Source organism: Cetorhinus maximus, chromosome 5 (genome assembly GCF_964194155.1).
Source record: "Cetorhinus maximus chromosome 5, sCetMax3.hap1.1, whole genome shotgun sequence".
Lineage (NCBI taxonomy): Eukaryota > Metazoa > Chordata > Chondrichthyes > Lamniformes > Cetorhinidae > Cetorhinus > Cetorhinus maximus.
Window position 1 is genome coordinate 103,227,316 of NC_135883.1, and position 24,160 is coordinate 103,251,475.

Below are 24,160 nucleotides of genomic sequence, written 5' to 3' on the forward strand. Positions count from 1 at the left end.
TACTAAGCAGCAGTACAAGGAGGGATCTTATTTTAGAAAATAAGTTAAGTGGGGATTAAGAACAATATTTGTTGGGATTAATGTTGCTGCCCTTACAGAAGTGAAAGATCTGTGATAGACTTTTCTTTTTATCAGCACCTGGCCCTCATACTATTGTTAATTCTGGCATGTTCCATTCCAGGTTGTTGGTTGTGATAATGTATTCCCAACCCTGGTTGTTGGTTCAATCAGTGTGTACTCACCCGAGACTACAGGTTCTATTAGTATGTCCCCATCCCAGGCTGTTGGTTTTATTGCTGTACCTCCACTGCTACTAGTTTCTCAGTTTCCAATGGTCATATATCATTCTCATCAGAACTGGGAGGAAGTGGAAACCGGAAGCCGATATATGTAATAATATCAAATCTAGCCGCCATTATCAAAAGGAAGAATGTGCTTCACCATCCCAAGGACACATCAGAAAATTACCTGGATCAACCTAAGCTGCTTTTGTAGCTACATTTACCAATAAATAGTAGGTTTAGTTAATCTACCTGATTTGCCATGATTTCTGCACTTTACGTTTACAAAAATGTGTCTTGATTTGTAAAGCTTCAGATTGAGTAATTACTCAAAAAGAAGTGTATGGTATATTGACCATCAGTTTTCTCTTTTACACTTGCTTTTGATCCAAGTTACAAAGAGGTGGGTAGTTTTGTTATGTTTGGGAACACAATGGGGGATGGGGATCAGCTCACCTGCAGATTTTCTCATTGTGAGAAAGCACCGACTACTCAAGTATTTTAAGCCAATTTTGCCCAAGAATGTAATTTTTGTACTGTAAAATTTACATTGGGCTTTTTTATTAGTTACTGCATACTGCGTTTCATTTAAAGTGACATTTTTAAAAACGTGTGAGGAACATTTTTGATTTTGAAAATAGCTGCACTTTATATTGATTGAGCAAAAGTAACATAAATTTTATAAATGCCTTATGCATCTTGTTGTAATTCTGTCAATGCCACCTCTTTGATAGGAAGTTAACAGTCTAATTTTCAAACCTTAATTCTAAACAACACTAAATTCCTGAATTTTGTGGAAGAAGTTCTGTGTGGAGCAGCGGAATGGCGCACTGACCCCAGGCTGAATGATATGAGTCTCCTTTCTCTGCTGCCTATAAGGAGTCCGTGTGAAATGAGTTTGTGTCGTCTTAATTCAGTTTCCACTGAACATAAGCTCACCAGAGGAAACTGAACTTGGCAATCACCTAAAGAAGAAAACACTAGGGGCCGTATTTTCCCATTTGGGGCAGGAATTGGGAGACAGGACCAATCCTGGCTCACATTCCTGCTTCCATTGCCAGCCTGCTGCGGGACGGGATTTTCACGGGGCCACGAAAGGCCTTAATGACCGTAGACTAAGGTCTGTCTTCCAGTGGCCCGGCTGGTGGTGGGGGGTGGGTGGAGGTTGCCAGGAATGAAGGTGGGACACCATTGGCAGCCATTGCAAGTGGCTGCTTTCTGTACATGATCTTAAATAAAAAAATGAGAGGATCTTCATCTTCAAAGTGGCCAGGCCAAATGGAGAGCTGGGACCTGGGAAAGCTTGGTTTGTAAAATTTTATTACTGCTGAGTAGTTTTTTTGTCAAAACATGCACCTTTTTTTCCATCAAATAAAACTATTACAGCACTGCCGCCCTTGTTCTCACCAGGTTGGAGCTGGTCAACTTCACAAACCTCCTAACGGCCACCTCCGTCCCACCATTGTGCACCCCCCCCACCACCACCCCTCCCCGGCTCCCCCACACACCCCCAGCATGAAAACCTCAGGAAGTCAGAAGGCAAGCACTTAACAAGCTCCCTAATGACCGCAACACACCCAATTATCAAAGCGTTTGCTTTCCTGCCTGCTCCCCATGCTTCCCCCATCCCTGGGAAAGTCAGCAGAGCCTGGAGCCGAGGTGGCAGGCTGCCGCTGCCGTCATTTTTGCTGCCCAGCCTCCATTCTGACCCAATTCAGGGCGGGAAATTTGGGCCAAGATGACTGATGATTGAAATAAAAAATGTCATACTGCTGCAGTAAAGGTTGCTCTTCTGAATTCGAGGGAGGTGGACTGGGTCTAACCATGGTTCACCTGACCTGGGACTGAGGCTGGCTGAAAGAGGACGATGTGAAAAGGGTACAAAAACGACCCTAAAAATTCAACTTTACGTGAATGAATCCAGGGATGAGGGGTTACAGTTACCTGGATAGACTGGAGTAGCTGGAGTGTCCTGCTGAGACATGGCAAGGCTCAGGGGAGATTTGATAGGGGTGCTTAAAATCATCAAGCATTTAGATAAAATAAAAATAAACTGTTTCCAGTAGCTGGAGGGTCAAGAACAAGAGGGCACAGATTTAAGTTGACTGGCAAAAGAACCAGAGGTGACATGCAGAAAAACGTTTTTATGCAATATGTAATTAGAATTTGGAATGCATTGCCTGATAGCGTGGTGGAAACAATTTCAATAGTAGCTTTCAAGAGGGAATTGATTAAATACTTAAAGGAGAAAAAAAAAATAGGAATATGGGAAAACAGTTGCAGAGGGGGTTTAACTGGATTGCTCTTTAAGAGATCTGGTGCAGTCGAGGGGCCTAGAGGACTCATTCTATGCTGTGATTGTCTATGATTCATACCCCTGGTAACGACTCCTTCCAAATGAACCACATTGGGGTGGTCAAACTGTCCCATGATGCTTGCTTCGCAGAGAAAGTCCCTTCGCTGTTTTTCAGTGAAACCCACTTTCAATGTTTTAATTGCGACTGGCACGTCCCTTTTGCCAGGCAACTTCAGACGGCCACTGCACACCTCTCCAAACTCGCCTGTGGAAAAGAGAGGGACATTTCAATCAGAGTGGAGATATGTGAGAATAGATGCGTTTCCTTTCATGAAGTGATTGCTTTCCAGGTCATCTGGATGCTCCCTTTAGTAACTGAAGAATTTATGTTTAAACTTATGTCCTCTCAAAAGTTAATTTACAGTAAATGGTGCTGAACTTTTTTTATTGGGGTAAAATCAGAGATAAAAATGAAGTAATGGTGAAGTAACATATACAGGAATATGACCAATGATCTCAATTCCGCTTATTCTTGAAGATTTAAAATGTTTTTTTTCACATCAACAATATATATACTTTGAGAAAAACATGACTTAACTATGACCATTCGATGAAACTAAAACATGTTCAAAAGAAGGTTACATAGATTTAATTGATTATGGGCGGACACAAAATTATACTTCTTCAACTGTGCAGAGAGCATTTTTATTTGTTCAAAAGATGTGAGTATCATTGGCAGGGCCAACATTTATTGCCCATCTTTAACTGCCCTTGAGAAGGTGGGGCTGAGCCACCTTCTTGAAATGCTGCAGTCTATGTGGTGCAGAGATACCTAGCGGGTTGTTAGGGAGGGAGTTCCAGTGAAGGAACAGTGATATATTTCCAAGTCAGGATGGTGTGTGGCTTAGAGGGGAACTTGCAGGTGGTTGTGTTCCCATGTATCTGATGCTCTTGTCCTTCTAGGTGGTAGAGTTTGCATGTTTGGAAGGTGCTGTCGAAGGAACCTTGGTGAGTTGCTGCCATGCATCTTGTAGATGGTGCACGCTGCTGCTACTGTGTGTCGGTGGTGGAGGGAATGATTGTTGTAAGATGTGTGTTGTTCAGTGGGTCTCATGAAGTGGTTCTGAGTCTTGTACAGTTTAACAGTAAGTGTTTATTAACTACTAGAAAATATATACATATATACGTATAAGGACTAAGCTCGGAGTGGTCTCCATGCTTGCCTCTACACACAAATTTGTCCAGTACAAGACTGCCCTCTAGGCTCGGGTTACGTGTTCCTTTACATCACAGTGTGGGCGGTACTGTACTCAGTCCCATGTTAACCCTTTCTATGCCAGACCCTTATACTACACCAATCAAGCAGACCGCTTTGTTTAGGATGGTGTCAAGCTTCTTGAGTGTTATTGAATCTACATTCATCCAGGCAAGTGGGGAGTATTCCATCACACTCCTAACTTGTGCCTTGTAGATGGTGGGCAGGCTTTGCTGAAAAATTCCCAGCCACTGACATGCTTTTGTAGTCACACTGGGCAGAATTTTGCCCTTGGCGTGCAGGATCGGCGAGGGCGGTCGGGAAGCGCACCGCCATTTCACGCTGGTGGGCCAATTAAGGCCTGCCCAGTGTGATACGCGAGCGGCTGTGCTGAGTGCTGCCTGTGTGGGCGGGGGGAGGAGGGCGAGCAGGCCTAGCATGAACTTTGCGCATGTGCACATAAGGGCGTTAAATAATCTCCCCGAGGTATGGAGCTGCCTCAGGCAGATGAGAATATATTGAAAAGATTATTAAACAGCAGAAAAATTTAATGAAACAGTCACATGGGCAGGGACATGTTTTAATTAAAAATTAAACTTTTTATTTCATTTGTATTTGATTTTGGAAACCTCTTCCCCCCACGGATGAGGTTTCCAAATTTTCACCTGCCCGTCAACCATTAGGTTTGACGGGCAGTGAAAAATTAAGCACAATTGATTATTTAATGGCCTAGATAGGCCTTTAAATTGTCGGCAGGCGCGCTGCCAGCTCTGGCATGCGGCTGCCGACCGAACCATCGTGCGACTGCACGTTGACGTCTGCACGCTTGACCGATGTCAACGCGCGTCATTTCACGCTCGGTCGGGTTGGCTGAGCTAAAAATTCTACCCACTGTTCCAGTTCAGTTTCTGGTCAATGGCAAACCCCAGGGTGTTGATGGTGGGGATTCAGTGATGATAATGCCATTGAATGTCAAGGGGAGATGGTTAGATTCTCCATTATAGAAGATGGTCATGGCCTGCCACCTGTATGGCATAAATGTCAATCGTTACTTTTCAGCACAGTAAATAAGAAAATCTGAGCATTCACTTTGTTTCTATTCTTTTACAAGCTTAATGTTAAGGGTTATAAGTGTGATAATGAGTTATGTTATTCTGAAAACAAAAATAAATTGTAACCTCATAGAGCCCAACTTATAAAACTGACTCAGGTTTTAAATGTCGAACTACTTCTGCAGGGGTATATTGTTTACAATTTGTGAATATATGCATTCAAAGCCTGATCATATAGGGCTGGATTTTACAGGGCAATCCCCCTTCCCCTGGCTAAAAAGTCACCCACGATCTCAACGGCTGCCCCACAGTAACACTAGGAGCAGCATTAATTGCCTTAAGGTGAGACTTCCACCCCTATCTTCGGAGAAAGTCCCACCTCAGTGTGCTGCCGGTCAATCGGATGGCCAAGTGCTAAGTAGTCTCAACAGTACCAGCTGGGAATGGTGGTCACTGCTGGACCTGCTGGCAGTCCCAGAAGCCAAGGTGCCTAGGTAAAGCTGGGGTCAGAGGTCTGAGCGAATGGTGGGGGGGGGGGAGGGGGGAGGTTGCTGGGTTCCAGAGGCTGGAGGAGAGGGTTAAAAGGGTGGATGACCTTGAGGGGCTTGGGGCTTGTCTCAGATGGATCGAGGGAGCCCGCAAAGGAGCTTGCCCCGCACCCCCCAATCCCCAGGTGAGTAGGAGGCAGGAAGGCCACCACTGAATTTTACGTCCCCGCCCCTACTTGCCTTCAAACATGTTGGTGGGGGGGGGGGGGAGTGTAAAATGCAGTCCATGGGAAAATGGGGGCACCGTTTAACTTTTGAAACAGGTCTGAAGCTGGTGCTGAGAGGTGCATTTTCAGGCTCAGGCCTCAATTATATACTGCTGGGCAGCTGCGGGTTCCAACTGGGTGCTGCTCACTAGTTAGGGAAAGGAGGGACTTCACCTCCATGCTCAGCCAGTCAACAGCCTTGGAGGGAGGAGGAGATTACAGGGGGTGGGTGGGGGGGGTGGAGCATTGCGCGGGTAGGCAATGGGTGGTTGTTTATTTTTAATGGGCCCAGAAGCAGCATTTCTGCTGTTTCTGGTCCCATAAAAATAAAAAAATTCTTAGGCTGTTGATTGACCAACCTTCAGCAATCAATTTAAAAATCATTATTTAGGCTGCTCAAAGTCTGAGACAAACGAACAGAATGCACTGCTTGTTCATCTGCGGGACCAGGTGAAAACTGTATCAGGCAGATCTTGGAGAAGCTGAAGTGCCTGACTCTATCCCGATTGTCAACTGTTGCTCGATTGTTTGCTCATGTGAGAAACGGGTAGCCGACAGCTAAAAAACTGGGCCCTGAGCTTATTTTGGGTCACACCTCATTGGAAGATAAATAATTTTTAATTATTTACATATTTAAATTTGCTCACAATGGAAATCAGACATGTTACACCTGAATTCACAATCCATGCCAAAGTTATAACAAATGGCCACATCCGTCCTTCCGCAGGGAATCTGTCCTTGACATTTAAAACCAAAAAGTTGTCATTGCCCTTCAAATGGAGACCTGAATAGAATCCTAACCCAGCCGTAACAAAATTCTGTTTTTGGGAGATTTTGGCAAGATTCTCCCCTGGGTTTCAGGGCCCCAGTGTTAGGACCAAATGGGAGTTCTGGGTCATACTTGCCAGCAGCAAGACCAATGCACAATCCTCCTGGAGGCAGCCGCCTACTTGGCTGCCTCCACACTCAGTGTCAGGCAGGCTCTTGATGCTGTCAGCCCAGGCAGAGGAACTGAGGAGAAAGCCCTCTGGGAGAATCGTTGAGCCCACAGGGGTGGACCTCCCTTTCTGTGGCCCTGTCAAAGCGGCATAGAGCCTCTAGCTCCGATGGACCTCTAACCTGCCACAGGGAGGCCACCTTCATTGAGCTGATGGCCTTCAATCGTGGTGGAGGGGAGGGGGATGGAGTAAGCGTTCCGCTGCCAGCAAAATTCTGGAGCACTCGAAAAATCACCCCTAACTGGGGTCTTAAGTATTTAAATTGTCTGCCTGTTTCGTGGAGCGGGCACCCCGTCCATGTCCTTGCCACAGAAAACTTCCCCAGTCCCGAGGTGGCTCCTCACTATTTTCCCAGCCCCCACTGCCTCCAACCCTGTCTGCACGGGGCTGGAAAAAAAATCTGTCCCTTTTTCCCTTTACTACCAAGTTTAAATATTTCAGATATTCTTGAAGTTTACCATGACATACTTTAATGTGGGGAATCTCAACCAATAGTAATTATTACCATCCAGTCTCCACTTCACAAGGAAATTAGGATAAAGAAAGGAAAGTTATGTGCAATGCAGTGTTTTCACTCTATTGGTTATTCGAAGTGAGGAATAAAAGTTACTTGGGAAGACCATTGAGTTGCACAGTACAAATTAGATGCGTTTTAGCAAAAGATAAAGGTATTGTAGCATAAGTAGATACAGTTAAGATCTGACAAAAAGGGATAGGCTTGTTAAGTTTCATGGTCCTTTTCCTGTTCCTAATTTTTCTTTAATAATGCACATTAGAATTCTTATAAGGCGCACACTAGAAGACCAGACCTTCATCACATTTCTTGATGTCTATTGAATCATAATTCAAATGTCAACGGATTGGAAGATATTTTACTGGGCTCTCACACTCTGGGACAAACTGCTGTCACCCAAGATGCACGGCTTTCAATATTACTTAAGTGGAATAGTTCAATCACCCGCCAGTAACAGACTCACCTGCTCCAATCACTCTTTCAATCTTAATGCAGGAAGCGTCTAATTCCTTGGCAAATTGATGGACAGCCCGGTTAGGGTCCTCGTAGGTTTCTGGATCGATGTACGTTCTTGAACCTGGTAATTTAACTGTAGTAAAGTGAGGGAAGATTGATTGTGATGAATTACTATGTGCATGCATGGGAACATCACTACACATATCTCTCGATCTGTGCTGATTCAGTCCATTCTGTGGCGAAGAATGACTGAAAAGTGATCCTGTAAACAATGCACTAAAATCAGATTTACTGACTGGCCACATTATCAGTAACCTGAGAATGTGTGCCAGTTAGAGATGCTTCCTGGCCATTTTCTTCTATCCAAGCTGAGTTTTTAAAAATAGTTATGATTTTGAAACTGCCATCTAATTCAAGTTGTTGTGTGCATTTTTTTTAATAGCTGGGGGCGATTGCTGTTTCAAACTGTTGTAACATGGGACAAAATCAAAACTCAGGTTAGACCAGGGAAAATGGCTGAATGGCAGCATTAGGTTTTACACTAATGATGCTATAGCTTAGGTAGTCCGTCAGTAAAACTAGGGCTAATCCATCCTGGACACTGTAAATCTTTCCACAGAAATTTCTGGAAATGTGCAGCAGGTCCATCAACTGTTGGAAACATTCCAAGTTAGCATTTTGCTCGGTATAACCTTTCAACAGAACTGAAAACAGGAAACCTGACCAGGATGGCCATTGCAAATCATCCAGCAGTCTTCTATTTAGCAATAGTAACTGATATGTCTCTGTGCTTGACCCTCAATTCTTGCTTTACAGAGGAATTCACTTATCTTCCTTTTTGGTTTTGATAAGGATCTCAAACTGAAACTTGCTTTTCAGATTTCCAGCATTCACATTTTTGTCTATCGCTTCTCTCAGTTTCTTTGGCAGCACTTATATAAATCAATATTTCTTCATATTCACATTAAAGGCCAAAGGACTTTTAGCAGTCATGTTCACCTTTTTCCTCCAGCATGTTTTCAAAACATGCTTTTTGTCTAGAGAGAATAAATGAACAGTTGGCAGCTGGAGTTAACACACTATTTCAGTCCTGAAGAGCACGGAGAGTGATTGAATACCTCAAAATGAACGCCATTTAATTCTAACTTAAAAGCCCTGAAAATAGTAAATAAAATCAGTATTTATTCATGGTAGAGAATGAAGGAAACTACATCAGTAGCTCAGTAAATTTATACGTGAATGGCTGCAACATGGGCACCAGGAAAGTCCCACATTCATCCCTCTGGTTCAGTGCTAATCCTGGCTATTGCATCAGTAGGGGTACTATGATTCTCCTCAGTGTCTCTGGGGTAAGGAGGGGAAAATTGGCTATGCTTTCTGGTCATAATGACTACCCAGTGACTTCTGCTCAATGTGTGGATCCACTATCACATGAGGACTGGATCAAGCTCAGCTGTGACTTCCTGTCACCACCCCCAGCAACCTTGCAAACAGTGGAACAGTCTGCTGACAGTTAGCATAAAGCCTGCAATAGGATGAGGGGATTAAAAAGGTGCATTTATTAAAGATGTGCCCATAAGGGAAAAGCTATTGCTTCACTATACAGAGGCAGACACAGAAACTGGTCGGAATTTATAAATATATCCAGAACTTAATTATATTCAGCTTTACGTACTTGTGGACTGAATTTGAATTCATTACCTTTTAAAGAAAAACATCTGATATGATGATAATTGCAGAAATTGGCACTAGGGTTGGTGTGTTTCTAGAATTAATAGAAACCAGGAATATGAAAAGCCTCGGATGAGACCTACTGCGAATTTTAACTACTTCAGTACCAGAAGCACTGTGGTAGTTAGATTTGTAAATTTGTATTGTTACAATTGAATTAACTCCAAACACATTGCTTCATGTTATGGCCCAACTACACGAGATTTATGACACAAATAAAAATCCATTTTTGATGTAGGTGCCAGTTTACAGAATTACAGTGGTTTGAAGCCAACTGATTCTTCCTGTTCACATTTATTTTTTTCTATTCAAGTTGTCCCAGAATCGAATATGAATGTCTTATCACAAGTGTTCTGGCAATATAAATGATAAACTGGGTCTTAAAGTGAAACTTATTAATGGGATCCATCTGCCGTCAATTTGCTGAGCATTCTTCATGTAAACAGATACCAATTAACTATTGGTGAGAAAGCCAATCTCTTCTAAACGCAGTCTGATTAATATGACACCCATACATTTTATTTGTCTGTGCTAGTCATTCGTGTATATCTATGTTTTGAAGAGCTTATTTCTTACTCCCACCATCATCACCCACCTCAAAGCTGCCCAGCCTTGTACACGACAGCCCCTCTTGCTTAATTAATGATTTGCTTAAGGTGGTTAGCATTGTGGGCCATGGAGACATCATTAGGCTGCAGTTACTGCAGGTAAATATCAAGGGAAATACAGCCAAAATTTCTAAACTGATGGCTGATGTACTGTGGGGTCTGAGTCATAGCTGTCAGTACACGAGTAGCTCTCGTGAGGTTTCGCTACTGGTGACTGATGCACTCTAAAATTAACAATATGGATCAGATTTCAATTGTGATTGACACCATATACACACATACAGACACTCATACAAACACACAAGCACATATACACACGTACATACTGGCCTATGTGTGCCTATAAAGGCGCAGGGACACACACAGTTATTTATATACATACACATTCATGCAAAGTGAGGGTGCAATTTTTATAATTCATATCTAGGCCAATGGTATAAAATCATCTTGAAATTGGATTTTCTAAGCGTAAAATTATTAAATGGTTCTATTATTAGAACATAAATGAGTGGTATAATTAAAATGCCTGTTTTGGAAATACTTACTAAGATATAAGTGTGCAAATTATCATTGGAAGTATTGGTGTAAATTGGAGATATTTGACATACAGGGCTGCACTTTCATCCTCGAGGCGGCTAGCAGGAGTCGGAAAATTTCCTTGCTTCATACACCTGCTTGGGAAAATGTGGCTCCGGACACGCAATCTTTATGGCTGGGAGCAGGGTGTGGGCTGAAGTTGGGTCTGCTGATCCTGGAAACACTTCAGAGGCAGAGCCAATCACGATATAGGAGGCTGGCTTTTCACAACTCAGGGTGGAATCGTCCCAGATTTGCACTAAGTGCGGTAGCGGGCGGGAAAAACTTTGTTTTACCCACCGGCTACAATGGTGGCTTTTCACGCCGTATCATCCCTAACCTGCTGCATTAATTATGCATTCCTGGGAAACATGTTGTCTCCATGGCAGGCAGCCTCCGATTCACCTGCCAAGCCATCACCTCTTGATTCATCACACCAGGTAACACATTTAAAGTACAAACGTGCTCAGTGCTTCCAGCCCAGGACTGCAGCAAAGAAGACATGGCCCCAGAAGACAAGAAGACTGCAGCCCTTTTGGATGCCATGGAGGCTCGCTGTGATGTCCTCTACCCATGCTCTGGCCGCAGGAGAGGCAGCAACGTTACCTCTCTGGCTTGGCAGTGGTGATCAGTGCCAATGCTGCAAAGAAACGGTTGGCCAGCCAATGCAGATGGAGGATGAATGATCTCATCCATGTGGCCAGGGTAAGGCAACCACACTCAAGCCCATCACACATTCACTGGCATCTCACTCACTGCCAGCTCAAGGGACATCACCACCCATTCTCACGTACACACCCTCACACGTCCATCTGGCCTTATCTCCTCTGGAGACTGCCTCCTCAGCCCTCACCATCTTGAGGCTACTTGCACAGATCAACATGTGGGATACCCTGGGATACCCTCCTTCCTCAGTACAGCTGTCAGCATGCAGCCTCTTCCCTTGCCTGAGGCCACTTCTCCATTGCCCCCAAGCAAGTCCTAGCCCAGCAGCCATTGAAAAGCCACCCACATATGGCTAATCTGATAGGTAGAGACCTACCCATGGGGTCCCCTAAAAGTGGTGGTGCTGTCTGTGAAGCCTGGCGCTGATCACTGTGAGTGCTGACTGAAGCAAGGTAGGCAAACAAACCTTGAAGACCCGAGAAAAGTGCAGGCTGCCAAGTGCACACCTTATATGTGATGTTGTGAAATACGCTGGCGTGTTTTCCCGCCGACAATCCAGCGAGAGTTGGGTTGAGTTGGGTTTGAGGTTGGATGAGTCCAGCTGGCTGGCCTTATAATGATATGCTGACGTACTACAATGAGGTTCCCGACGTTCGGTGGTCGGGAATGTGGCCCGCCATCGACGGGCTGAGTGAATGATCACAAACTAGCTTCACGACATTGTGAAAATGATTTTTGGCCTTCTCTCCATATTGTCCGCTCACGCCATTGAACACGCAAGCGGGCACAGAAAATCCCGGCCTCAGGCTCTATATAAAGGGCCGCGCTGGAAGTCACTCAGTGACAGGAAGTTGTGAAGGAATCACAGTGCATCTTATGGTCAGTCCCTTAAGATGACTGGATGCTGACTTATGAAGGTGAAGAATTTAACCATTGTGATGCAAGAAAGTCTCGAAGACACCTTTAGATCTCTCTCTTGTGGTGGATGGGCCATCTCCTGGAAGAAGTGAGGCAGCAATGGTACCAAAGGCACTCATCCAGTGACAGCTAGACAGCCATTTGTTTCTAAGGGTGCATCTATATCCTCAAATGTTGCTTAGGAGGAGCGCTGTTGTTTTAGGTTCTCCCTGTTGACTATGGCATCATGTACTGAACCAGCTCTAGGTACCCGGGCATGCCTCTCATTTCCCCCATTGTGTCCCTCATCCCCATGCTTGTTCTCCTCAGTTACCTCTTCATCTAAGGCAGATGGCTTCACCTCCTCCTTCACCTCTTCCTCCGATGGGAGTCCTCTTCACTGGGCTCTGGATTTTGCATATGTACACCCCTTTGCTGCATCATGCTATGCAGCATGCCCCAGGCCACCACTATCCTAAACACCCTTGTAGCGTTCCTCCTGAGCGGTCAAAGAATCGGAAATGCATTTTTAAAAGGCCAATGGCCAACTTGATGGGTGCCCTGGTTTGAAGGTGACTGCTGTTATAAAGCTGTTCTGGCACTGTCTCTACTTGATGCAATGGAGTAAGCGGCTCTTATCGCCCAGTAGCAGCCATGGACCTGGGGTATAGGCTCGAAAAGGTTTGGCTCCCTCAGGATGAAAGGGTCATGGCAGCTTCCAGGGAGTCAGACCCAGACATGGAGGAAAACCTTATTGTGGTTGCACACAAGCTGCCGTTGATAGAGTGAAAAGATTTTCTATTCATATATCTGTGTGCCTCCTGTGATGGTGCTTTGATGGTGATGTGTGTGCAATCTATCACACCTTGCACTTGTGGAAAGCCAGCTCTATTGTCGTGAACTCTATAGCTCTTTGGCTCCAAGACTCCACATCTGTTGGAAAAATAGTGTCCTCCCCAGCCAGTGAAGAGGGCATTGGTCACTGATATTATGCGCTTGTGGATGGCTCATTGCAAGATGCCACAGAAGTCTGCACCAGGGTCCTGGAAGGAGCTGGCTACATAAACATTTAGGGCTACGGTAACTTTCACCACAATTGACAGGGCCTGGGCACCTGTTGTTCGAGGTGTAAAGTCTCCAACATGGCGCAGTATCTCTGACTATTTCTTGAGCCATTCTGAGCCTTTGTCTACACTGTTCTTGGGTCTTTTTGAGGAAGCTATACCTGTTCCAGTAGACCCTTCGCTCAGGGTAATATCTCAGGCTCCTCCTCCTTGCTAATTTGACTGGGAGCTCTGCCATCCCAGGCCCAGGTACAATGGTGCTAGCTGCATGCTGCTACCTCTGCCTTTCCTGTACATGACATATGTGAGTGCCCTGCGCCCATTTTTACGAACATACAAATTAGGAGCATGAGTAGGCTATTCAGCTCTTTGAGCCCACTGCACCATTCAATGAGAACGTAGCTGATCTGATTGTAACCTCAAATCCACATTCCCACCTAACCCCGAAAACCTTTTACCCTTTGCTTATCAAGAATCTATCTAACTTTTTTTTTTATTCATCCACGGGATGTGGGCTTCGCTGGCTGGGTCAGAATTTATTGCCCATCCCTAGTTGCCCTTGAGAAGGTGGTGGTGAGTTGCCTTCTTGAACCGTAGCAGTCCATGTGGTGTAGGTACATTCACAGTGCTATTCGGAAGGGAGTTCCGGGATTTTGACCCAGCGACAGTGAAGGAACGGCGATATATTTCCAAGTCAGGATGGTAAGTGACTTGGAGGGGAACTTCCAGCTGGCGGAGTTCCCATCTATCTGCTGCTCTTGTCATTCTAGATGGTAGTGGTCGTGGATTTGGAAGGTGCTGTCTAAGGAGCCTTGGTGAATTTCTGCAGTGCATCTTGTAGATGGTACACACTACTGCTACTGAGCGTCAGTGGTGGAGGGATTGAACGTTTGTGGATGTTGTGCCAATCAAGTGGGATGCTTTGTCCTGGACGGTGTCCAGCTTCTTCAGTGTTGTAGGAGCTGCACTCATCCAGGCAAGTGGAGAGTATTCCATCATACTCCTGACTTGTGCCTTGTAGATGGTGGACAGGCTTTGGGGAGTCAAGAGGTGAGTTATTCGTCACACTATTGCTAGACTCTGATCTGCTCTTGTAGCCACAGTATTTATATGGCTAGTCCAGTTCAGTTTGGGGTCAATGGTAACCCCCAGGATGTTGATAGTGGGGGATTCAGCCATTGAACATCAAGGGGTTATGAATGGATTCTCTCTTGTTGGAGATGGTCATTTCCTGACAGTTGTGTGGCATGAATGTTACTTGCTACTTGTCAGCCCAAGCCTGGATATTGTCCAGGTCCAGCTGCATTTGGAAATAGACTGCTTTAGTGTCTGAGGAGTTGTGAATGGTGCTGAACATTGGGCAATCATCAGTGAACATCCCCACTTCTGACCTTATGATGAAAGGAAGGTCATTGATGAAGATGGTTGGGCCTAGGACACTACCCTGAGGAACTCCTGCACTGATGTTCTGGAGTTGAGATGACTGACCTCCAACAACTACAACCATCTTCCTTTGTGCTGGGTATGACTCCAACCAGCAGAGAGTTTTCCCCCGATTCCCAATGACTCCAGTTTTGCTAGGGCTCCTTGATGTCACACTCGGTCAAGTGCAGCTTTGATGTTAAGAGCAGTCACTCTCACCTCACCTCGTGATTTCAGCTCTTTTGTCCATGTTTGAACCAAGGCTGTAATGAGGACAGGAACTGAGTGGCCCTGGCAAAACCCAAACTGGGTAGCAGTGAGCAGGTTATTGCTAAGCAAGTGCCGCTTGATAGCACTGTTGATGACCCTTTCCATTACTTTACTGATGATGGAGAGTAGACTGATGGGGCAGTAATTGGCCAGGTTGGATTTGTCCTGCCTGGGCAATTTTCCACATAGCCTGGTAGATGCCAGTGTTGTAGCTGTACTGGAACAGCTTGGCTAGGGGTGCGGCAAGTTCTGGAGCACAAGTCTTCAGTACTATTGCTGGAATGTTGTGAGGGCCTATAGCCTTTGCAGTATCCAGTGCCTTCAGCTATTTCTTGATATCACGTGGGGTGAATCAAATTGGCTGAAGACTGGCATCTGTGATGCTGGGGACCTCTGGAGGAGGCCGAGATGGATCATCTGCTCGGCACTTCTGGCTGAAGATTGTTGCGAACGCTTCAGCCTTATCTTTTGCACTGCTGTGCTGGGCTCCTCCATCATTGAGGATGGGGATATTTGTGGAGCCTCCTCCTCCAGTGAGTTGTTTAATTGTTCAACACCATTCATGACTGGATATGGCAGGACTGCAGAGCTTGGATCTGATCCGTTGGTTGTGGGATCACTTAGCTCTGTCTCTCACTTGCCGCTAATGCTGTTTGGCATGCAAGTAGCCCTGTTTTATAGCTTCACCAGGTTGACACCTCATTTTTAGGTATGCCTGGTGCTGCTCCTGGCATGCCCTCCTGCACTCTTCATTGAACCAGCGTTGATCCCTTGGCTTGATGGTAATCGTAGAGTGGGGGATATGCTGGGCCATGAGCTTACAGATTGTGTTCAAATACAATTCTGCTGCCCACAGGGCCTCATGGATGCCCAGTTGCTAGATCTGTTCAAAGTCCTTCGTGTTTAGCACTGTGGTAGTGCCACAAAACACGCTGGAGGATATCCTCAATGTGAAGACGAGACTTTATCTCCACAATGACTGTGCGGTGGTCACTCCTAATGATACTGTCATGGACAGATGCATCTGCAGCAGGCAGGTTGGTGAGGATGAGGTCAAGTATGTTTCCCTCTCTTATTGGTTCCTTCACAGACCCAGTCTAGAAGCTATGTCATTTAGGACTCAGCCAGCTCAGTCAGTAGTGGTGCTACTGAGCCACTCTTGGTGATGGACATTGAAGTCCCCCACCCAGGGAACATTTTGTGCCGATCGCGGGCGGTGGGCAGTTTCCCAGCCGCTCCCGGGCCTGCCCACCGCGCTTGCCCGACAACCTGAAAACCTTGCCCCTGATCTTAGTCTCCAACCTGTTTTACCTCTTACTATTGTTTAACATCTTCACTCGTGTGAAGTACCATGGGATGTTGTAGTTCTAAAGTACAAACAGCTGCAGAAGTTCCTTTTATACTCCTCCCATGATTTGTCTTAATTCTAATCCTGAAAAAGCACAAGCTTCATTACACCAGTGTGACATGTTCATTTCTAACGACAGCTATTCTTATACAAGTCTGCTATCTCATCAGTCTAGGTTATATTCTATCTTAGACATAAAGGTGAGAGAGAGACACCTTTTGTATGCTTACAGAATTCTGACTGCCATTCAACATCAAGTGAATCAGATTAATTGACCTGTTCAGTTGCTGCTGTAAAAAGTCCACATTTCTGTAATGGTAAGCATAAACCCTTTGAAAACTAATGTGTAACACAGATTGGTAAGTGTGACTCAAACTGATAAACAGTACAATGCAATTTACAAAGCTGGGGATGTAAATTCTGTGGCAAATCTTCCGATCATCCACAGTAGCTTCAGTCGGAGATTGGCAAAAACCCTGGAGAAATGGTATAAATGGTCAGTTATGTTATAGCTCTAGTTTCCACTGATCTTCTCCTGAAGTTATGGTGAGCAATAAAGAGAACACACAAAGTAATTCCAAGCATTAATGTTTATAGAAGGATTGTTTTGAAGAATGAATGCAGTAGAGAAATGAAAAATCTGACTTGTGCCCAAAACAGGCATAAGATTGGCAGAGTGGTGGCTTTAGGCACCTGACCGTGGTAACCTGAGGTCTGAGCCAAAGTTGGCTTTCAGCCTCATTTAAAAGTTTCTACCACCAAATGGGCATCCTACTGCAGTTAGCTGGCCTGGGACAGTAGGAAATCAGCGGGCTCCCATGCTGAGCTATTGGGAGGATGGCTTTGAGGGAGGGCGGAACTAGGAATGGGGGTGTGGGAGTAGTGGTGTACAGGGGCCCAATACTTTTAAAATGGGATGAAATATCTTGTGGGATGAGGAAGGACATTCTTACTTCTCCAGGATTCACAAAAGCAAATTCTGAAATTTCCCAGGGCTCTTTTTTGTTTAGCCTTTAAAAGGTCCCTTTAAGTAGTAATGCTTAGACCCCTCCATGCCTGATACAACTAGGTGGAACATTAAGGGAGCAAGCTCTGCCCATTTGCATTGAATTGCTTTGGGGACCCTCCAACCAACCCAGGGCTTCGATTTGCATCTTGAAGTAGCATAACAGCTATTTTAGGCAGGTGCTCCAGATGACTAAAATTCACCTGAACCATTATGGCATCCAATGCTATTTCAGCATAGCTTGGCCACAGCAGAATGTAACACAATATTCGGAGGTAACAGCAGCAGAAAACCTGCAGCCATGAATTGAAATTCTCCTCCACTGATTTTAAACAAAATAAATGAAAAGAACAATTGTAAATGCTGGGAGACTGAAATAAAAACACTAATGCTGAAAGCAGCAGGTCCTTCAGCATCTGTTTAAGAGAACAGGCAGGTTAAAGGTCTCGGTGTAGACACTTCACCAGTTCCAATGGAAGATCTGTACTTAGAATGTTATGTTGTCTGTTTTTCTTCAAAGTGCTTTTGGATCTCCTTCCATTTCTAGCATATTTGGTCTGTACAGATTTCTGGAACTATACAACTTTAAATATTTGGCAGCTGTGCTGCTTACATATTGAAACTAATCAGCTACTCAGCACAAAGTGTCAAAAACAGGTACATAAAATAAAGCCATTCATTATTGCATTCTTTATGGTTGCATGTCTTCACTTTGTGTACCTTTTAAACTGACTGCAGCAATTTCAATTTAATGGTTTCTTAGACTTGGGCTTTGGTGGAATGATGCAGGATAATCAATAAAAACAAAGCGAGAAGCATAGCACATAACTCATTAGAAACCTTGTTTCTGCATTAAATTATTGCCATGTTTAGTATTGCAAAGTTTAAAGTGGGAGAAAGGAAGGACAAAATATAATTCAACAAGACAGAGCTGCAGCGAATGAAAAAATATTTGGGGAAAGAAAGGCCCAAGTGCTTCTAAGAGCTGAAGGGTTAGTTAGTATACTTACAATGGAAATAGAGCTCTTCATCCCCCTCTTGCTCAGCTTTGCTGTAGCCACAGTGTCTGAATAAGAAAATGAGACAATTCATTAATGTTAATACATCTTTGATATACACCAGCTTCAGTTGCTGAGTACAGATGCCAGCACCTGCTACGGGACCAACAGATCAAACTTACTGTTCAGCATAAGATTCTCAGATCCAGCGTCCAGTGTGCACTTGTTATTCAATCACTCTTGGACATGGCATCTCTGACTTTAATAATCTTTATTAATGCACAAGTGTATATTACACTATTTTTGTTGTTCATGTTCATGCATATCTTGTACACTAGAATAAATATTTTGTGCCTGTATTGTACTCTATTGTAAAGTATGGATATTTTGCCCATGTGCTAAATCTACTGGATGGATATTCTGGGGTGAAATTCAACTCTGGCAGCGACACAAAATGGTTGGTAACAGATCAGCTGCGCATTGTATACTTTGTCCAATTTGTCCCTACATTGAAATCAATGAGAGAAATTCAGGCACATTGTAAAATGAGGGACTGATTTGCTACCATCCATTTTATGCTCTCATATAAGTTTAATTTCACCCATGAGCATTATTGTACAGTCTGATATGTTGTGTACTATTGTGTATTGCAAACTATTATATGATATTGTACAATCTGATGCTTGATGCTTGTACCTTGATTTGAGCTATTGTAGAGTAAGGATATCTTTTGCCTGCATTGTATGCTGTTATGTAGCATGAGTGTTCTATACTGTGCACTAATGTACAAGTTGGAAACTTATTATGCGGGGTGATAGTGTTTATGCTTATACAGGATATGGCAAGATTTAAACTTTCTGATTCGCAAAAGTCAGTTTGTGTTGCTTTATTATATGTTATTACATAGAATTATACTATACAGTAGAGTGAAGCGTGGAAAAGAACAGACCTGGGAGAGCTGGGTTCAAGTTACAAAATCAGAGAAAAATAATCTAAACTTGCCAAAATACAAATCTTGGAAGTTTGCAGGCAGTAGATTAAATATATCATTTTATGAACAGGTAATGACACTGTACAATATCATTATATATATATATAAAGTATGAATAGTTGATGAGTTCGTATCTAAATCCTCACTGTTTATCTTAATGGAGCCAATAATGCAAAGGTTGGAAATGTTGAGAGTTCTCACAGTAATGCATAATTTCCAAGCAAATAAAATGCTATATCTACCCAGTGCACCTGTGGGATACACAGTGGCATATTAGAAAAAGCAGATGATATTTTTCTAAGGCAGTATTTCTGACACACATCATCCTTACTCTGCCTGTGCCTTTATGTCACCCAGTCATTTGCCTGCGTTATTAACCTGCAAAGCATCAGATACAGTGCAAGACAATTACCATAAGCAAGAAAAGTACAATAACAACTTACATTTCTATCGCTCTCCTCGCGTAAGGAAAACATCTCAGAATGCTTCACACGGTGGAAGAAAGATGAACATCAAGCAGGAGAGAAAGGGAAACAGTAGTTTAGGGGTGAGGGCTAAAAGCATGGTGGAACAGAAAGGTTTTTAGGAGGCATTTTAAAGAAAGGGAAAGAGTGCCAAGACAGAAGGTTTTAGAGATGATGGAACAGAGGGCAGTGGCAGGTGGTGCTGTGGGAGCTGAGGAGAGTGGGCTCTGCTGTATCAAATTTAAGCTGAAGGAAACTTCAACTCCTGCAGATGTTATTACTAGCTGATTGTGTTGATGCTGGAAGCAAAGAGGTAAAAAAGAAAAGAAAGACTTGCATTTATTTAGTGCCTTTCATGACCTCAGGACATCCCAAAGCATTTTACAGCCAATGAAGTACTTCTGAAGTAGAGCTGAACGCTTGTGGAGATTGACGCTATATCTGTAGATAATATCACCAAAGAATAACATATCAATGGCATAAATAACAAAGAGGTGGGAGTCAAGAATGGGGTCCTGAGGTATACTTGTGGTAATTGTACAGACATGAAAGAAGAAATTATTGGAAGAAATGAAACTTCTGTCTTATAATAGCTTGAGTTGTACCATGGGAGAGAGCCATGCCAAGGAAATGAATTGCAGAGAAAAGACATTGGAGGATATTACATATATCATATGCAACAAAAAACCATGGAACGAATTAAGTATGTGTATTGGGTTAGTTGATGGTTTAATTCTTACATTTATAACCATATGAAGACTATGAACATCTCTATTTGCACTGGCTATGCATTATTCTAGTTAGCTGATTTGACTTCCTGCTATTGCAGCATGATTGGTAAAAGTTTAAGGCCTTCAGAGCGGGCTGTCATCATCTACCCAGCAATCAGACATATTGCAATCATCTCCTCTCCCACAATAGGATTTACTTTAATTGTACACAGCACGATCACGTACCCCTCGATCGTGTGCCCCACGTCTGCATGTTCCTTAGTTCCATACCTTCGTCCAATAATGAAGCCAAACACCATGAAGACCAGGATGATGGTCCCTGCTACGGCAACCACAGCAATGATAATGACTGGGTTCTGTTCAGTGGAAGCAGCTGTAGCTAGGAACAGAATGGGAAACATTTCAAATCAGGATGGCTGAGATCACAGCAGGATAATATTTCACAAAATACTGGGAGTAAAAGAAATCTCCAGGTGCACAAAAGAAGTTAACATAACTCAGTGTAATCAATGTAGCTTTTCTTGGAAAAGAGATCAGCTTCTGTATTGTCTGACAGTCTAGTTTTAGAATCTATTATTCTGTTCATGAGGACGCAACAGGTGTGCATCTGATTTTCCACAATTTACATGCATCCTGAATAGATGCTTAAACCTGTGATATTATTGAAATGTTTGGTCAAGAAAGTAAGAACTTCCTGTTTGCAAATAATTTTATAATCTATTGACAAATCTGAAGAATCCCCCACCTCCTGCTTGAAATTCTCTCGTATAATCCTGTATTTCAACTGATCAGTTTAGCAGCTATTGAAAGGACTGAAGTGGACTTGCAGCCTTAAGGGTGTAACACAGACAGAGTTTTGCTGTTAATGTAATCAGAAATTTCTTAGTTGCAAATTAAAATGAGCCTGGCCAAATATGTCTTTAAGAGGAGTGTACAGAGGCAGAAAACTGATACTATTAGTGAATAATGAGGTGTCAAATTGACCCATTTAAATCATAAATATTTTAGCATCCACAGGCAAAGGATGGAGCAAAACTCCTTCTATTAGATTACTCACATTTATCTTTAATTAATTACTGTCAATGTGATTTGTTATGTTTCTCATTCCATAGTCAAAACACTCAATGTAGGCTGCCAGAAGTACAAACTAAGGGTAAATATTGTAAATGAAGATTGAAGCGATATAAATTGATGTTGCACAGAGTTCAATTTATACAAGATCTATGGATTTGATTATGCCTTCTATCTTTAGTGTATAGAGAGAAAAAGGTTATCAAAACACCAGCGTATCAAAGAGCGAGTGGTGACTACTTTGGCCAAATGATCAAGAACAGCTAATAAACATTCGCGAAGGAACCTTCATCCACTGGTCTGAATGGACCAAAATTGCATGGATGAAATAAGAATTACCTTTATTAGATACAGAACAATACCACAGTAAAAGAAAACGAGGGATGTGTGGATTCTGACTTAATGAAATTCTAGATCCAAATAGACCATGGTGAAATACTGCTATTCTGGGAGAGTGGTTAACACGTGGAAAAATTTTGCTGTGCTGACAACCTTGGAGATCTGTGCAGCTTTGACAGCTAAACAGCAGGCATTTGTTTATTTGAACCCAAATGAATCATCATTTGAGGCCTGAATATTTGCGGGCATGGAGAGAGTCTTTGCCTTAGCCAAAATGGCACCAATACCTCGATTTTGGAAGTCCTGCTACCGAACCCGTCACATATCAATTTCATTGGGGGTGTGTGAGTGGGGGCAAGGGGGGCGGGGGGGCACGGTGAATGGCGGCGAGTTGTAATTTTCACAATTGTGGTTCACAGAGGTAGCTGCACATAAGAAAGTGCAGCTGCCATCAAACAAATCCGATTTTCATTAGTGGGATGCCCAAAATACGACTTGTGGGCTTTACACTTTTCAGAAAGAGGTCTAAACTTACCAGAGTTCTTTGGAGAGGTAGGGTACTATTTTGGAGAGGTAAGGTGCCTTCTGGGGTTGTTAAAATCAGACATGAATATGCACAACAAGTAGGTAAACTCATTGGAACTGTCAACCTGTCAAGGCATTTAAATCTGGTCTTTAAATGTTAAAATAAAAAAAACATCCTGTAGTTAATAAAAGTCAGTGCTTATTATTTCACCTGCTCTGTTAACCTAATTATAAGATTTGTGCTGCATGACTGATTTCACAACCTATCATTATCACAGCGGGGTGCCTGTCAGTTCACAGTTTGGGTGAAATTTTCTGCGCCTGCTGGCGGTGGGCATGATTGGTGACAAGGCAGACAATATGGCGCGATCGGTTTCACGATGACCGGAATGCAGGTCGCGAGTATCCACTCAGCTGCTGACGGTGGGCTGCATTCAGTCATTGGGAACCTCATTGTAATACATCAGCACATCATTATGAGGCCATCCTGTCAGACTCTTGCACGCCCGCTGGATCGTCCATCCAAGGGATAGCACGCCGACGTGTTTCACAACAGCACAGAGGCAACGTGCATTTGGCAGCCTGCATTTTGGGTGAACTGGAGGTGAGTGCACAGCAACGATATGCAGAGCTTGTCAGTATTGCCTATTGCTTTGCAGACTTCAGGGGCATCGTAAAGTCGGGTTAAGTTCTGCCTTGCCTATGGGATGACCTTTGAGGGTGAGGGGGAGTGGAGGGACAAATGCAGCTTTGCCGTTGAGGCGACTTATGAAGGGGGGGGGTGGGGCAGGTGCAGCCCTGCCTCTGAGGCAACTGGTGATGGAGTGGGGGGTCAAGGGCAGCCCTGCCATTGAATATGGCGCGCAAGCATTCAGGGTGGGGGACGGGAGTGGGTGAGGGAAGTGGCCACGCATTCGAGAAACCTGTAGAAAGTGACCATTCCTTTGCAAATGAGACAGCTCAGGCGTAGCCACATTGGTATGATTGGAGTTGGGCTCCTACCTTATCTGCCCACTCAAGCAATGCAGAGGCATCAAAGTGCCACCAAGTTCTCCAGAGCTCCCCCCTCCACCCCCCAATCACAGACTGCAAATTCTTGAGCACTTAAGTGGACTGCAGAGCAGTTGGACTGCGCACATTGTACAATCTCCTCGCTAAAGCAGTCACTGCTGGAGGTGCTCACAGCCCCTTGCAACGTCAGCATCCTGGTTTGGACCAGTCTCTCTCATGGCTCAAGCTAACAGGGCAGCCATGCAGTGCACTAATCTCTGGCCAGCACTCTCCAGGAAGTGTTAAGTGGTCATCACACTTAACCAGGATAAGTTCTTAGTACAGCCATGCTAACCACGTGTCTCTCTCTTTCATCCTGCAGGAAAAGTATATCAGGATCATGGAGCCTGTGAACGAGCTGTATCCCTGAGGCCTACAGAGCGCGAAGAAGATGGAGGAGAAAGCAACTGAGGCTCGTGGCTGTCCAGAGGCAGGAGCAGCAGCCTCAGGAAGAAGGGGCAGCTGGGGCTCCCGCACATGCCACCCAAGAGTCACAGTGAACCATCGCAGGCCGGCGCCTAGCAATATCCAGTTTCTATAAACGCCGCCTTTCATTCCTGACCGAGAACCAGTGTCGCCGAAGACTGCAAGTGTCTAGGGAACTGGTTGCTCACATCTGCTCGTTACTGCAGGATTTGGCACCGCAGGAACATGGAGGGCATCCACTGCCAGTGGCTGTGAAAGTGACCGTGGCGCTCAATTTTTATGCCAGTGGCTCCTTTCAGGGCTCCACAGGTGACCTCTGTGGGATCTCTCAAGCCTCCACCAAAAAATACATCCATGAGGTCACAGAGGCC

General features: G+C 44.1%; 1 protein-coding gene across 4 annotated transcripts in view; it reads right to left on the reverse strand.

Moving 5' to 3' along the window:
• epha7 (eph receptor A7) overlaps window positions 1-24,160 on the reverse strand; it is a 305,043-nt gene that overhangs the window by 32,600 nt on the left and 248,283 nt on the right. For 2 of the 4 annotated variants that reach the window (XM_078542273.1, XM_078542276.1), the window contains exons 8-11: window positions 20,604-20,757; window positions 18,205-18,260; window positions 7,614-7,739; window positions 2,657-2,842 (exon numbers count right to left, since the gene is read on the reverse strand). In XM_078542273.1, the coding sequence (XP_078398399.1) occupies window positions 2,657-2,842; window positions 7,614-7,739; window positions 18,205-18,260; window positions 20,604-20,757 (522 nt within the window). Of the gene's footprint in view, window positions 1-2,656; window positions 2,843-7,613; window positions 7,740-18,204; window positions 18,261-19,626; window positions 19,669-20,603; window positions 20,758-24,160 lie in introns of all 4 variants that reach the window. The other 2 variants (XM_078542274.1, XM_078542275.1) reach the window with 2 other exon arrangements.